Source organism: Aulonocara stuartgranti (genome assembly GCF_965226115.1).
Source record: "Aulonocara stuartgranti genome assembly, chromosome: 7".
Lineage (NCBI taxonomy): Eukaryota > Metazoa > Chordata > Actinopteri > Cichliformes > Cichlidae > Aulonocara > Aulonocara stuartgranti.
The window spans coordinates 57913608-57930077 of NC_138945.1; the positions used below are offsets into that span (position 1 = coordinate 57913608).

Sequence of the window (16470 nt, forward strand, 5' to 3'; positions counted from 1 at the left end):
AAAACAAAGCCGTACTGGGTTAGACGTATTTCTGTGAAGGTTGCAGTCATCCAGGTCATTGTAGTCTAAGGAGCTTGGAAAGAAAAGCGTCTGGACTTCTCTAAGTTTCTTGAAGACGTTCCATTTCTCATCCGAGAAGCTTCTTCAGTTCTAAGAGCAACTGTTGTAGAGTCCCAGATTTTAAGCCCTATTGATCCCCTACCTAATCACAGGAGCCAAGGTGTGAAAACGGGTGTAGGTCACAATCAGCCAAGGTTTCTGATGAACCCATAGTGAAACCTAGCCCCACCCTATCATGTGATATACTGATGTGAGTGGGCGTTAAGGCGTCTGGGAAGGGATCTCAAAACAGGATTATAGCTGGCAGACAGTTGGTGTGTAAATCACCACCTCTGTTCAAAGATGGCCGTTCACAGTGGACATAGATGGCTTATTTCACTCCTCTTTCAAACCATCTGTCTTCTCTGTCCAAAATGTGAAAATTGGCATCCAGGAAAGAGTGACGTTTGTCCTTTAGATGCAGATGAACAGCTGAGTCTTGTCCCGTTGAGATGGCTCTTCTTTGCTGTGCCACGCGTACACCAGTTGCTCTTAGAACTGAATAAGCTTCTCGGATTACAGGTTAAACGTCTTCAAGAAACTTAAAAAAGTCCAGACGCTTTTCTTTCCAAGCTCCTTAGAATAGTGGGTTAGACGTACTTTTGCCTTCGGAGCGGCCTGGCATGTTATTTTACAAGTAGTCATCAGAGTACACTGTGGTTGTAGGTTACATACCAGCCTCATTAATACAGGATGAATCCATGTGTTTTTATTATTTATGCAAACTCTGACCCTGCATCTGAATGTTTGATATATATATTTATACACCACTCTACATTTAATCATTAGTTATATTATTAATCCTTGGTTCTCTTCCACATGGCATCTTTGTGCCCAGGTTTCTGGTAGGTGAGGTTTCTTCCTGTTAAAGGGTTTTGTTTTTTTTATGTCCCATTGTCACTAAAGTGTTTGCTCATGGTTCAGATTGTTGGTGTTTCTTCTGTGTTATTTAGGGTCTTTACCCTGCAGTATAAAGTGCCTCAAGGCCTTGAACTGAATTGAATTGACAAATCTGGACTCAAACACAGCGTTTTCCAGAATAATTTTGCCCAATTGTATTGTGTCTGTGTGAACTGGAGCCTTAGTTTCTTGTTCTTAGCTGACAGGAGTTACACCTGGTGTGTTTTTCTGCTGCTGTAGCCCATCTTAAATGCTTAAAGGGTCTATGTGTTGTACATTGGGAGAGACGATTTTTGGTTTTAACAAGTGGTTATTTGAGTTAACATTGCCATCCTATCAGCACAATGCAATCTGGACATCCCCCTCGTTTCTGGCACCAAATGGCATTTTCCCCAGAGAACTGCATCATTGGATATTTACTTCACATCATTTTGTTGGAGCTAATCACTCCTGTATTTGACTCTGAACTACAGATATAGAAGCACAAGGCTATGACAGAATCAAAGAGTGCCACTCTTAGATCACCTTTCTTCTCCATTCTAATGGTCAGTTTCAACTTGTACAGTTCGTCTTGACCACGTCTACACAACTAAACGCATTGAGTTAGACATTTGCGTTAAAGAGAAGTTTAACACGTCTAGTTAACAAAGTGACCGGTGAGTTTCTGTGTCTCGAGTATTCAATTCACAGATATGTTATTAGAATGTTTAAAAGGTGACTCTCTCTATAATACAAACATTATTGCATAGTTTTATTCATTTTTCAAACATACCCACCTTCTATTCGTAACATACATCCTATAAATTACTCACGTTCAGCCAACGCCAAAAGAAAAAAACCGAAGCAAATCTCTGAAACTGGTGCTGCAAGTTTTGCCTCATTTTAAGTACAAAGCAGAGTTTAGAAAAAGAAAAACAGTGAACTTAGAAGTGACAGAGTAAGTTTTTTTCTTTTTCATAACCACTAAGTAGCCCTTATTTTCTACTACAGTGTAAAACAGCTGGTGTTGTGCAAGACTGGGATACAAAAGTACCTGTCATTGGATGTTCTAAAGTACAACAAATAGACAAAGTTTCTATATCGACTCGATTTGCTCCCTTTCAAAATTAATTCCAGATATTGTGCAAAACAGAGAAATCCAGTAATTCTAAAAAAGTGCAAGTCCATTAGTTATTACTGACTCAGGGATTGTAAAATGTGCTGGTTTTGTTTTTAACCTCTGTCCACCATTACAGTTCCAGCGACCTCTTGAACGCACCTGACGTGATTAACTCTTTGATCTGTAATCGCTTTGTAATATTAAACTTTGCCCGTGTCATCACGGTGCAATCCTTAGCCTGGGCTGTTCGAGGGTGACAATCCCAATCAGCGATGATATCAGACCACAGAATCCGATCACTCCCCCATTTGACTGGTATAAACCAAGCTTATCTAAGGGAATGAAGAGATCACAGATGTTTTTCACAGAGTCCAAGGCAAGGTCCGGGTGTGATTTCAGGGTTTCCAAAAGCAGAAAGAGAAAGCCATCCAGGTGAGGGACGACAACTTCAGCTACTTCAGGATTCTCAGTGAGATGCTGATCCATTCTCTGTTTAAAGTTTTTATCTCTTGACCTCTTTGTCATCACCTGGAGAACCGCATAAACATCTCTGCTGAGATGCATAACTAATGAGAAGAAGTAGAAGCGGGAGGAGTTTAAACTCCAGCGTTCCTTGTCGATATTGCGGATAAGACCGACACTTTTGGCCCAAAGTACATTGTCACAGATAAAGTAGAGGGTGCGGCTCACGTTGGCCACAGTAAGGCACAGGCGCAGCACTCGGTCCGAGAGCTGCATGGTTCGCTTAGCAGCCTCAATGGAATTTGCTGCATTTCCCAGCCTGAGCACTGACAAAGGAGGGGGACATGAAAGGGTATTAGAGCAGTAATCAATTTAATATGAAATGGCAGGTCAACACTTCATTATAGCAGCCCACAACAGATGGAAATACAGTTAAGGTACACAGAGGATTAACTACAGCATCTTTTCACTATTTGCCTATCTATGTTTACATACTGGAACAACATCAATGCACCCCAGTCTCTTCATTTTAAACTTTTGAACCTTTCACAACACGTTATCACATTTTAAATTGGGAGTCATAAATGACCCTTCACCCAGAAACACAAAGACAGGCAGGCCAGCCCTAGAGGCAGCAGAGTTCCTTAAAGAGATCATTAGTTGGTGCACAAACAGATCTTGGCCTTGGCCTTAACACAGCTCAGCTGCGGCATAACAAAAGAAGCTGCTCTAAGGCACGGCCATATCCTTAATTTCCATGCAAAGCCTGTTTCATTTCAGTCTTTACCTAATTCATACTAAAGCTACCAAATGTCAAGGTACAAAATTTGTCAAATTCCACATGAATTCTAAAGTAAGCACATCTATGAGTGGTACGTTTATCAGAATTACCGTCATTTGCAGCAACAGTCGGTGCAGATTTTATCCCAGCTTACAGAGAGATAAAGAGACAGCTACAGAACAACACTGTCTAAGTTTTAAGTAGACAGTTTGCCAAGAAAAGAAAAAAAATGTTCATTTGTGCACTCCTTGGCAGAATTACTGGCCTTGATGATGAAGAAATACAGTGCTCATAGACAAACTCAACAGAGAGACAAGATTCAAGTCATTTGTTAACCAAATGTATGATGCGTTTGTTTAGTTTGAATAACTGTATTTCTGTCTGATGGTCAAAAATAAAATAAGCTCTTTGAATTCATCACAGTTTTTAGAACCACCCATGTTCACAGAAACCAATGCAATAAATTAGGACAACCACAGTGGATTTGAAACTGAAATCCAATTTAACCGCAGCCACTGAACGCCTCCTAACTCCCTCAACAGTTACTCACATTTTCGTCCAGCGCTCAAGCTGGTTTCCAGACTTTTAAGTTTTGCCACAAGGTCCTTTCTGTCAGAGTTGTTTCGAAGTAAATAAACAGCGAGTGAACAAGCATACTGAGCTGCCCTAAAATAAACAAGAAGCAGATGAAGGGGGAAAGTTAGAAGGATACAGTCATGCGGTAACTTTCCCGTTTTTATCAAGAAAATAAAGTAACGTTTGTACGAGCTGGTTACAAAAGCGATGAAAAGCTCACCTGAATATGCGGTCCCTTCCCTGACTCTGACTTGTGAATTTTACAAATGGGTCCATGCTGTTAAACCACACCAATACAGGTTGTTCTAGTTAGCTTGAGCCAAGTTTCCACCTCGTCGAACCTGTGAACATTAATTTGTCGCTACAGTCGGCACGGCATCAGTCACTTTTCTTCTGCTTACACAATGCCAGGCTGATATAACGTCGATGAGTAAAACTCGTTATCAAGTATTTATCAGGTAATCTTGATTTTCAAACTTTATCCATACCCCACTTTTACAATTAGCCAATCTCCTTTCCCTGCAGTCAAACTATTGCAACCGAAGAACACCTATTTGTTTCACTACGGATGGTTTTAGAAACGGACCAAGAGCCGAACTGATTTTCTGGACGGACCAATGCGTTACTATGGTAACAGTGAAACCCCAAAGAAGGAAAAATAAAGACTAAAAGAAATTGTAATAAATTGAAGGGTTTTGTTACCGTATGTGAATAAAAATACCAACAATTTAAAACTAAAACGGTCCTTTACGATTTGCTTTTAGTTAAATTTAATAAATACGCAATAAACAATGTAAGAAATGTAAAAAAATAATAATACAAATGTAAAAAAATAAATACATAAATAAAGCGGGGAATAAAAACCTACATTACACACAATAGAAAGTCTCAAACAAACTAATTTATTAATTAAAAAAATAATCTTTCAGTTTGCATGGTTGGATACATTTCATTATTGTTTTTTAACACAGATCCAGGTAGATTTAACTAGTCATTTGACAAACTGAGTTACAAAAAAGCAGTTAAAATACAAAAAAACTATATATTATTTCTAAGAGATTTTTTTCCTCTTATTGATGTGCAGCGAATGTTTCTTATGCAGAAATACACATGAGTATCCACATCACTGCTGTAGCACTGACAAAAGGTCAGCCAAAGGCAAAAGGGATATTGCAAAATTCTAGCTTCCAAGTGCATAACCAGGGAATTTAAAAAAGCAAAATTTAGTGAAGTTACAACAATCCTGAGTGCAAACAGAATAAATACAGACAGACAATTTATCAGTGTTCACAAACATTTTAATGTTACAGCTGGTCAAGCTAGAGCATGTAAGTGATTCTGTGACACTGCAGCCTTTTTTATTAGATTAATATTCTTTGATCATAAACCTAAGAAATGCTGGAGTAGTGTCTCACACTTTGAAAAGACACATCATGACTTTGAGAGAGCCCTTACCTTCAGGTAACGATATAACCTTGAAACTGCTCTTAAATACTTGCCATCATACTAATGGAGAGTGGAATTATTTTTTGCCTCTGCTGTGCAACTGTTTACAGCATTTATTTATTTTTAATCTCTCTAGTTTGACAGCATGTTGACTGTTGGTGAGGTGCTGAATAATTACACTCTGCCTCTCTGGTGTGTGTGTATGTGTGTGTCTGTCTGCTTGGCTCTGTTATGTATTCAGTAATGTAAGCTCTGATGGTATTAGTGGTTTTGATTGCTTGCGGCATATGCCCTCCTCTTTGTTCAGCAGAGGGATACCCATCAGATGAGATCAAGAGAATATGAACATATATTTCTGTAAAAGTATTTCAGTGAAGTCCCAGAGAACTAAAAAGTAAATCTCTGTTTATTGGCAAAGAAGCAGCTCTGTGATCTGTTATTTCAGTTCTTCATTTTGTAATTTTTGGGAAAAAATTAATATATTTATACTTAAAAGTAGCCTTTATTTTGCACCAGACTTCTCCTGGCTCCCTAGTGTGTATGCCAAAGTGCCCTTGGGGAAGATACTGAACCCCAAGTTTTCCCTGATGCATCCATTGGAGTGAGTGTGAATGTTAGGTAAAGTGGTTAGACACAGAATAAAGCACTTGTGTTAATGAAGCTTGTAGTAAGAAAGCGCTTTGCATGCTCAAATTGACTAGAAAAGTGCTGTGGAAAAGTGTGTTGTTGTTGTTGTTGTTGTGTTGGGTTTTTTTGGCATATATGTTAAACTTGCATGTTTTAGATTATAAAATGAGTTAGTTCCATACACCATAGATATATATTAACGTTTTTTGTTTTTTTTTAAATGCATGGAAATCAGTGTGGACAGCCAAACTGTCAACTATGATAGTCAGATTCCAAAATTGCACAGCTACAGTATATTAATTCAAAAGCAGTTCACATTGCCTTGTCCCAGACGGTGAGCTCAGCTTTCTGGGTGAACATGAAGACAACTATATCCACCAAAAACTGAATACTGGAAATGAACCATAGACTGTATATAAATGATGGATACAAAAATAAATAAAGTGGCCCACTGGTTTGTGACGCCTTAAAGTTTGCTTTTTTGACTATCACTGTGTTAATTTTGTGAAGCGACCATGTTTGGATGACAGGATAGGCCGCTATGTTAAAAGTTAGCTATTGTAAGCTGCAGTGTTAGACGGCGATACACATATGTGGTAATTAGTGCTAAATAACAACCTAATAAAAATACTAGAATTTCACATATCAATACTTAAGCACACACTTCTAAGACAGGCTATTAAAAAAAGGGTGAAAAATGCAACAACGGCACAAACTTGGTGGAGAAGTTCAGTTCAGTGACTCCAATTAGTGAATGCAAGCCACAGCATACACAGTATCCACATGGATAACTTTTAAAAACTTAACCCTCCACAGTTACTATGGAAAAAGCACGGAGCCCAAAATAGTTTTCATTAATCAACTGTAAATATTCTTTTAAATGCTGTAAAGTTGGGATTTTTATTTTGGAGTCTGCTGATTCATATAGCCAACTTCAAGTGGCCACTGGAGGAAGTACAGTTAGTAATCAACTTGATCCTTACAGACTGAGTGAAGCAGGCAGCACACACTGTAAAGGAAACAGAGGTAAAACAAAGCAGCTTTAGAGATTCAGCATCCACTAACTCGAATCCCCAACACCTGAAACTGTCTGGATGGGCAAACAACTGACAGATTTATTAAGATATTATTAAATTTGAAGGTGCATAAAAGTCCAAGATGGGATTATGCTTGCGACATCTTAACAGAATATTGAAATAATATTGTAGGGTGCTGAACTATTACCACCAGTGTCAAGGCGTTGTCCACAGCCAGTATGTAAATTACAGTATAAGCTTTCTGAAAGCCCACCTTTGAATTCCACTGCTGTGAAAGTGCATGAAAATCAGAGTCGGATGTGGGATTTCAGATCTTCTCAGCTCTTTGTAGAGAAGGTCACTTTGTACTGCAAATATCAACTGGACTTAATTGCATGGACATGAAGCTGCACGGCGGTCTGAGGCTGAAAAATTAACAACGAAATCTTTTTAATGTGTGACCCTTTTCACCCCCCATCCTGTATAAAAAAATAATATTTTTATTGAATGAATATATATATATATATATATATATATATATATATAGAACACTCAGTGGGAAAAAATCTATACTGATATGCTGATTGACTAACGTGCTAGGAATGAGAGGATTCCACATCGTTTGATGGAAATGGAAATTATAAACCTACAGAGGTTTGAATTCAAAGAAACCCTGAAAATCAAAGTAAAAAAATGTTGCAGGCTTGTACATTTTACTGATTTTATTGCAGCAACTCAGTAGTTTGTATGATTCCAACATGCCTGACAACATCAGGGGCCGCTCATAATGAGATGACGGATGGTGTCCTGGGTGATTGCCTCCCCGTTTTGGAGCTGGGCATCACTGAACCACATTTTTGAGAGATTGAGGTGCAACCTGGTGGCGTCTTATGGACTGAGACATGATGTCCCAGAGATGTCATATAGAATTTAGGTCAAGTGTTGGGGCCAGTCAATGGTATCAGTTCCTCCATCCTCCAGGAACTGCCTGTGTACTCTAACCACATGAGGCCGGGCATTGTCATGCACCAGGAATCAAGACCTACTGCACAGGCGTAGCATCTGACTATGGGTCCAAGGTTTTAATCTTGATACCTAATGGATTGCCTAGCCTGCAGAGGTCTGTGGATATCCCTCCAAAGACCATCACCGACCCACCACCAAACTGGTCATGCTGAATGATGTTACAGGTAGAGTAGCACTTTCCACAGCTTCTCCAGATGTTTCACGTCTGCTTGTGTCAGATGCAGTAAATTATATTGTATTCTGGTAATTAAACAAAACAAATGATTGGAAATATAACTGATGTCATGCTCCTACCACACACATCAGTAATTACTACACCTTTTTATAGACAAAATGCTGAAGCTCTAAAAAACAAAGACTTCTGACTGTATGTGCGTAGATCACTTCCCCGGTGTAGCTTTCTCTGTGGAAGTTATTTAAAACGTTGGTTGCTTTGATGACATTAATTAGTGAGTGGTCTGTTTACAAGTATGTATCATCTTTTTCTCCTTCTTGACTACCATTATTTTTAATTTAACTAATACAGGAATCATGCTGTGTTTCTATTCAGTGAGTGCTTTTTCAAACACGCACACATTTAATTTCACCCCGACTTGTTTATGTGCCATAAAAGTACTCTCAGTTTTCCTCAGTGTACCTTAAAATATTTTTAACAAGCATACAGCCAATCCCTGTTCGATTTATTCTTTTTTGTTTAAAATATACTTAGTTTCATCCCAAGGGACGCAAAGCAAGGAAGTAACAACACATGAGAATATCTACATTGAGGCGATCTTAACTGGGTTAAGATGAACTTTTTCTGTGAATCCAAGTTTTTTATGTGTAAGAAGAAAAACAATCAATAGACCAGACCAACAACAAAAGCACAACACATTTTCTAAGTGTGGTGCACTTATAGCCCTGCCATGCACACAGAGGCATAAAGGTATAAAGGGATATGAAAACAATTTTTAAAGCGTCAGTGATGAGAGCAGGTCGGATACAGTGTGGGAGAGTCTTCTGAGATTAAAGGGCTACGACCTCAAGCATGCAACATCTCCCTGGAACAGCTAAAGGGTTTATTTTAGATGAGTTGAGGGGATATGGGGTTGAGCCCATAAAGACGATGGCTGGGCTCATATACAGCCACAAGCCAACCGACTTTCTTTCTGAGCTGTGCAAAGTTTAACTTATGGAGTTTCTGAGACAGCGATTTGTCTGTGGGCCCCTTCTTTCTGAATAATTCATTTGAAAACCACTTTTATTACTTGCTGTGTATGTAATTTATGACACAACCATGAATGCACCATGTCTGTATTTGACAGGTTTCAAAAATGGCCTCAGTAACTGATTTTATAAAAACACTGCAGTTAATTGCACTTTATACTAATATGTCATTAACACCATATAACAACTCACTGTAGTTATTTATTTTTATTTAATAAACCTAATGTCACCAATTAGGACTAAATGATTTTCTTTCACAAAAAAGGCTCAACAAGATTCGCTGTCATTCAGCTCATGAATCCTGATAAATCACCACAGGCACACGTAGGAGGAGCAGAGTTAAAGAGAGCGAGAGCAGTCTCACATGCAGGGATCAGACACGGCGCGAGGTCCAAAATCCAAGTGTTTCTAAACAAAGCAGAGTTAGGTCAGGCACAAAAATGTAGATAAGGAGCAGGAAAAACGACAGAGTCCATGAACCATCCAGAGATCCAAAGAACCAAACAATGCGTAAAGACTAACGACGCATAAAAAAACAGGGGCAGAGATCAGACACGTGAAACAAAGAGGAATGACACAAGGAGTGTGGAGATGCTCCACTGCTTTGAGGATAAAGACAGTCTGGCACGTGAGATGAATTAGAAGCAACAGCAGGAGGAACTGAAATACAAAAATGCATTTAAACTCTTTCAAAAGAAAAATATGAGAGATAAAATATTGAAAATATTAAAAACACACAAATCATCACAAACAATAGTCAGTATATTAACTGAAAATTGGCATAATTGATTAAAGGTTAATCTATGACTTGGAAAAACAGACAGTTGCTTATCCCTTTTAGGTAGTCGAGCAATTGACAATTGTTGAGCAATTCTTTTTTTTTTTTTAAAGACAAATCTAAACATGTAGAATAAGTTCAGAAACTGATTTTGAAGGATCAGCTGACTACAAGAAACTTTCACAACGTAGCCACAACTCAGGCAGTGGACCAGGTTGTCCACTAATCACAGGGCTGCTGGTGCCTTTCTCCTGCCATCAGGAGAACTCTCAGGAGGTACTTCTGACAGAAAGCAAGCATCATGCGTGGCATTGTCGTGTAAGTGTGTAGATGTGGTTGGATGTGAAACATAATCTAAAATGCTTTGTATTACTGCAAAGGTCCAAAAGGCGCTTTATAAGTGCAGACCAGTTATATGCAGGTCTTATCCTGATGCTTTTCAGCCAAGCATCCTTATCCTAGTAGTGGAATTAATCTCATCTCATGTTAAATGTAAATAAATAAATAAGTAATCCTGCTCCTTCCTTCTGGTCAGTATTGAAAGAGAAGTCAGAACCTACAGGTTTGAAGTCAGCTAGTATTAAAAGGACAGCCTTTGTATGGAGTATTTATGTTATGTTGTTTATTTCATGTGTTAAGATAAGAATGGATTTTATTTAAATAATAAAATTGTGGTTTATTCTTTGGACTGCATGCCTAAATTGAGAGGAGGGCTGAATGATGTAAAAGTGATGCAAAAACCAGTAGAGACCAAAGCACTGCTACTTTTGACACTTGGGACAAAGTAATCATTGCCTTAATTTGTGGAAAATAACCAAGGTTCTGATTTGCAATAACAGTTGTTGCGAATTCACGATGTTCTCAGAAGTAAAGATGTTTGTCTCTTTTATGGAAAAAAAATATTGTGAGAGGTTATTCGGGGTGTGATGTCAACACTGCAGCTCTCTAGTCTTACATTTTTTACAAAAACCCCTCAAACACACTTGTCATTCTTTTATTAATTCAGATGGAAAAAAACCACACGACAGGGCTGTTTTAAAACCTCAGTTGAGACAAGTGACTTTGGGACTTTTAATCAAAACCTCAACCATGTGAGCTGCCTGTTTATCTGCATCAAACAGGATTTCAAGTGTGCCTTCAAGGCAGAGAATCCACAAAGTTTTGAAATACTTTTATAAGATATCTAATTAAGGGTTTTAGATTGATGCATGCACTGATTTTATCAAAGTAATATCCTCACTTTAAAATCCCATAAGACAGCATTTAGAAATGAATGAGGAGGCCAAGAAATATGAGGACGTTGTGGCCATGCTGTTGCTATGGTGTTGCTGTGCTATAATTAGAACCAGGAAAAGCTCATTAATCTACAGGCATACATTTAAAACTATATGAAGGGGGACTTTGTGCACACCTACTAATGGGGCATTAATAAAATCATCTGACTGCAGTGATGAGTTTTTGAATTTAACCTCCACAGTATGAAGTCACAGTTATGTCAAAAAACATTTTTCCTCTAAACAATTCTCAAATAACACATTTTGAATATCTCTATTATATCTTTTGGCCGACTGGTGTTTTTCTATTTGCTGAATAACTATTTCCAACAGATTGTACATAACAGAAGACAAAAATAATTACTATTGTATGCTATAATATTTGTCTTTATTTATTCTTTTGTACTGCAGAAAAGACGTGAGCACCACAGGGGTCTGCCTCAATTTTTATTTGAATCTATCACCAATAACGAGAGCACTCAGAGATGCTGTTTGCAGACAGTTTAATACAGAGCAGAATCTCAGACCCGTGCAGCGTTATGGTCTCAATTTCATTTGTTTTAATTTAATTCAGCACTGAACATGTTGAGATTGAGTGTAAGAAAGCAAAAAACAAAAAAGAAGGTATGATGGTTAAAAAAATGCACGATGAACAAATTTCTTTGAGGTTACTGAAAGAAAATCCATTTTTTATATCACATAATTCATTACATTTTATATTTGGTCTAATTTATTATTCACGTCTGACTCATAAAAAAAAGTTTTTGTCAAGTCACTGCAGCCTGATATAATCATAAACCAGACACCCAGATCATAACTGACTTTACAGACGTATGGGCGGCCTGAGAGGTGGCGGTCATAATCAGGATTGGAAATAGGTGAACAATCCTCCCACAGAGAAAATGTCTTGAAGTGTTTCCCCACTTCAAGCATCTTTTGCATGTACAGTACTGTATGTGTGCAAACATCTGCATTAAGATTAGGCTGTGATTTCACATTGGTAATGCATAAAATTCAGTCATTTGTTAGAAAAATCATAAGCACATGATGATAAGATTACAGGACATTTTGCATTGTTTAAAACACAAAGATGAAGAGAGACACTTTCAATAATTTCTGTTTATTCTTGTAGAAAAAAAACTTTCATGATTTAAAAAATTCTCTAATTTGCAATGATTGTACAACAAAAATGTATATATAATAAAAAAGATTGAATTAATATTAAGATTTGAAGGTAAAAATTCAGAAAAAATAGAAATGATAAAACCCAATGGCCACAGCATCCTTTATGTCCTTAGCTTCTGTTTTACTCCTTTTTGTCATTGACAGCCTTTGAGTATATGAAGTAAATTGGATTTGTTTATTGTTTTTCTGTCCTTTCCTGATGAGCTGTCGACCTAATCAGAATGTTTTTTAATAATTAGATGTACACATTATCAGGAGCAAAGTGTCGGTTGGAGGCAGTTAGTATTCACTGGCGTGCTGAACTGCGATCCTTGATGATCACTGAAAACATCAAGGTTAAAATTTGATTTTGAACATCTTGTGTGCAGTGAATAGTGAAAGGTAGACGTGGCACAACAAACAGTATTATGATGGCATTAAGTTATATAAGTTCGTTTGAAGGACATATGCGTGACCACTGTGGGGATTAAAAGGAAATGAGAGACAATAGATTTAAACAATATTTATGCATGATGTGCTTACTGGTTTTGGGTAATGCAAACATGTAATGAACACTATAAATGAAAGAAACAAAGGTAATGTAAATTAGTATTTAGATAGGCTACCTGGGGCCTGTTGCAGCTGAATCGACGTGTTTAGGCTCTTCTTTTGGCCATTGTCCACACAGCTGAAAAGTCAAATACACATCACAAAAAAGGCTCTTCACTATTAGACTTGCTACACAAAAAGAGTGAAATTTTACTAACTCTTTACTTTACTAATCCACTCCCTGTAAAAGGTAATTTGCTATTCTGCTCATTACTATGTCTAACTGCAAGTTAAATTTATCTGTATAGCAGAACTCAAATTATTATAATATACCCTAACCTATGACATAACCATGTAACAATAAAGTACCGATACAAATGTTTGGCTGCTTTGGCACTCCTGTCGTTACTTGCGGAAAGGAGACGCATCTTACAAACCTAAGTGTGCATCTGCTAATTGTATAAGTTTAATATAAATACAAGTTAAATACATAAATATACACATACAAGAGATACTTAGTCTTACATTGCTCTTCTGTTGATCCACAAGATTGTTGTCTGTTGTAACGGCTCGACAAAAAAAAATTTACGCTTCTTTTTGGGCACGCTGCACGAACGGCCTGAACAGGGCTTAGCTCCTTTTCTTCTTCTTCTTCTTTGAAAGATGTTTGCTGTGGGCAAAATACTAGTTTCTGATGAGCATTTGTAACCCGTTCATGTGTTACGCCTGTTGTTCTGCGTTGTGTTCTGGCGTGAAAGTAAGAGGCAGGAGACAGTACTGGTCTTTGGCTCTTTACTGTACATCTGCAACACAGAAATATGTGTTCGATCTGTGTGTGTCATGCGACTGCCAGTACACCTCTCCTCCAGCCATGCTGAAAGGAGCTGTGCCTGCAGCTTCATTAATGTACATTAATGTAATGAATCAAATACAACAAATTGTTTTAAAACATTAACTTAAGCTCTCAAAAACAAAAAGCACAAAATAAATAATATGTCACTGAAAAAACATCAAAACAACTTATAAGAACAATAAATGAAAGACTGCATCTCCAAAACATAAGAACATCTCCATACCTGCAACACAGAAATATGTGTTCGATCTGTGTGTGTCATGCGACTGCCAGTACACCTCTCCTGACGAAGGAAAAAAGAGTGCATGCTGTTAAAAAAAGGGAGACTGCCGCGAGTACGCTCTCAAGCCGCTAGCAATCAGGCTAACTTAGCATGCTAGCATTTTAGCTGCGTTCTCGACTAAAACTCATTATAAGTGTATATTAGTGAACTCCGCCCTCCACAAAACTTATCCCGAATGAGTCTCTTAATGACAAATAAAAACGCGGCGGTTCGGCTGTATTCACACTGCAGCTTGGGATCCGAACAAACTTTAATTAGCTGAGAGCAACGTGGCAGTGACTTACCTCTGGCCATGCTGAAAGGAGCTGTGACCGGGGCACACATGCACGCGCCTACGTCACCACGCAGCGCACACACGCACATGAACGCACACAGACTCAGATCACACAGGTAGGAGAGTGAGATGCAAAAATGACATATTTAATCCAAAAAAAGAAAGTGTTTTGGGTGAAATTCACAAGTATTTAACACATATGTTACATTCACCCCCCCCTGAATTTCACCAAAATCACTACACATCTGAATGGTACTGCAGTACCAAGAGGCACAACGATGCTGAACTACCATCACCTCCAGAACAGGCAACCCAAGGATCTTATCCCATAGTTCAGTTAAAAAACTATCCATAAATGGATTAAAAGAAGTTGGATAGGTTGATCAGGCCTCCAACCCTTTCAGAACACAAAGGTGCAGCCTACACCTCATCAAACGTGGTCCCATAAACACGCCCAGGGTGGGTGTCATGATGCCTCAAGCAAGTACAACACATTCATAATACGCAATGGGATGACCAAAAAAAACAGTCTACGTCAGAGGCCGAGCCTCCCGTGGCGGTAACAGGCCCCATGTAATAGGCTTCTGGACCATGTTTTCTATCAGCCTGTTGACTGACTTTACCACCCGACCTGCTCTGGTAACCACTCTGCTTCGAACATTGGCATGGTCAGAGTCATGTCTTGGCAAGTTGGATGGCTGCCCAGTATACGGCTGACCAGAGGTCTGATTGATGTCTGAGCCAGAAAAAGGAACAGTCTGCGGAACAACAGCGTCCCCATGACAGGCACCTGGAACAGAATCTGTGCCAGACTGTGTCAAATCAGAGGTAGCGGAACAGTCAACCGGAGTAGGAAGAGCAAGGTGCTGGGCCTGACCAGAAGGGCTTGCTGAAGTGTGCGTTGTGCAAGTCTGAGAGTCAGGTAGGGCATTGTCCACAGCTGCACCATCACATGAACTATGCTGACGATCCGTGGACTGTGAGGCATGCTCTCCTGCCACAGAATCCACATCCACTCCATGGCTCAAATCCGAAAGGACCCACAAGGAAGTCCTTGCTGCGGTAGACTCTGTCTCTAGACTGCCAGGGTCCTCCAGATCCCCACAAGCACTGAGATCCCCCTCACTGGAGAAAAAATCTAGGGACTGACTTCCCAACGAATCCTGGACAGGAAGGAAACTCACGTCCAACAGAAGGTTTCTGTGTACAACCTTACTCTGGCCTGAAGAGTCACTGATCCTGTAAATGTGGGTCCTGGGATGCCTCTCCACAACAGTGTAAACCTGAGGCTCCCACTTGTCTGCAAGTTTCTTCTTGCCCCGCTCGCCTTTATTGGCAAGCAGGACGCGATCCCCAACGTTCAGAGACACACCTTTGATTTTCTTATTGTATTGACGAGCCTGATGCTCCTGCTCATTGCTGGTGTGCTCCCGGGCGATCTTGGCAGCCTCAGACAAGTATGACAGAAGAAGCTTGGAGTAGCCGTTAAAGTCCACCACAATGGGATCATGCAAAACAGACTTGAACATAACGTCAACCGGTAGTCGTGGGACACGGCCGAACATCAAGTAGAATGGGGCATATCCAGTAGTCTCGTGAACAGTTGCATTATAAGCAAAGGTCAATGTCTGAATCTGCTGCGGCCATTCCTGTTTGGCTCTGAGAGGGAGAGCTCGCAGCATGTTGCCAAGTGTGCGGTTGAACCGCTCCGTGCCCCCATTGCCCATAGGGTGATAAGCCGTAGTGTGAGACTTGGCAACGCCCGAAATCTGCAGAAGCTCAGAAAATAATTCACTCTCAAAGCTGGGACCTTGGTCTGAGTGAATACGCTCAGGGAAACCATATACACAAAAAACACAGTCCCATAACTTTCTGGCAACCTGCTTGGCAGTCTGATTCTTGCACGGGAAAGCAAAGGCCATTTTCGTGAAGTGGTCAGTTGCCACAAGCACATCAACAGAGCGCTTCTTTTTGTCCTCTGCTGACCAAAAGTCAATGCAGATGAGCTCCATGGGAGCAGAGGTCTTAATGCTCTCTAATGGGGCTCGTGCTGCAGG

At 39.4% G+C, this 16470-nt stretch overlaps 1 protein-coding gene across 1 annotated transcript; it reads right to left on the reverse strand.

Annotated features, from left to right (window-relative positions):
* Nucleotides 1–39: 39 nt before the first annotated feature.
* On the reverse strand, nucleotides 40–4503 carry pex11a (peroxisomal biogenesis factor 11 alpha). Its single transcript, XM_082541811.1, has 3 exons — nucleotides 4138–4503; nucleotides 3892–4007; nucleotides 40–2886 (listed from the first exon to the last, which is right to left on the reverse strand). Exons 1-3 carry the CDS (start codon nucleotides 4191–4193, stop codon nucleotides 2318–2320), a joined length of 741 nt encoding a protein of 246 aa, XP_082397937.1. The 5' UTR covers nucleotides 4194–4503; the 3' UTR covers nucleotides 40–2317.
* Nucleotides 4504–16470: the final 11967 nt, after the last annotated feature.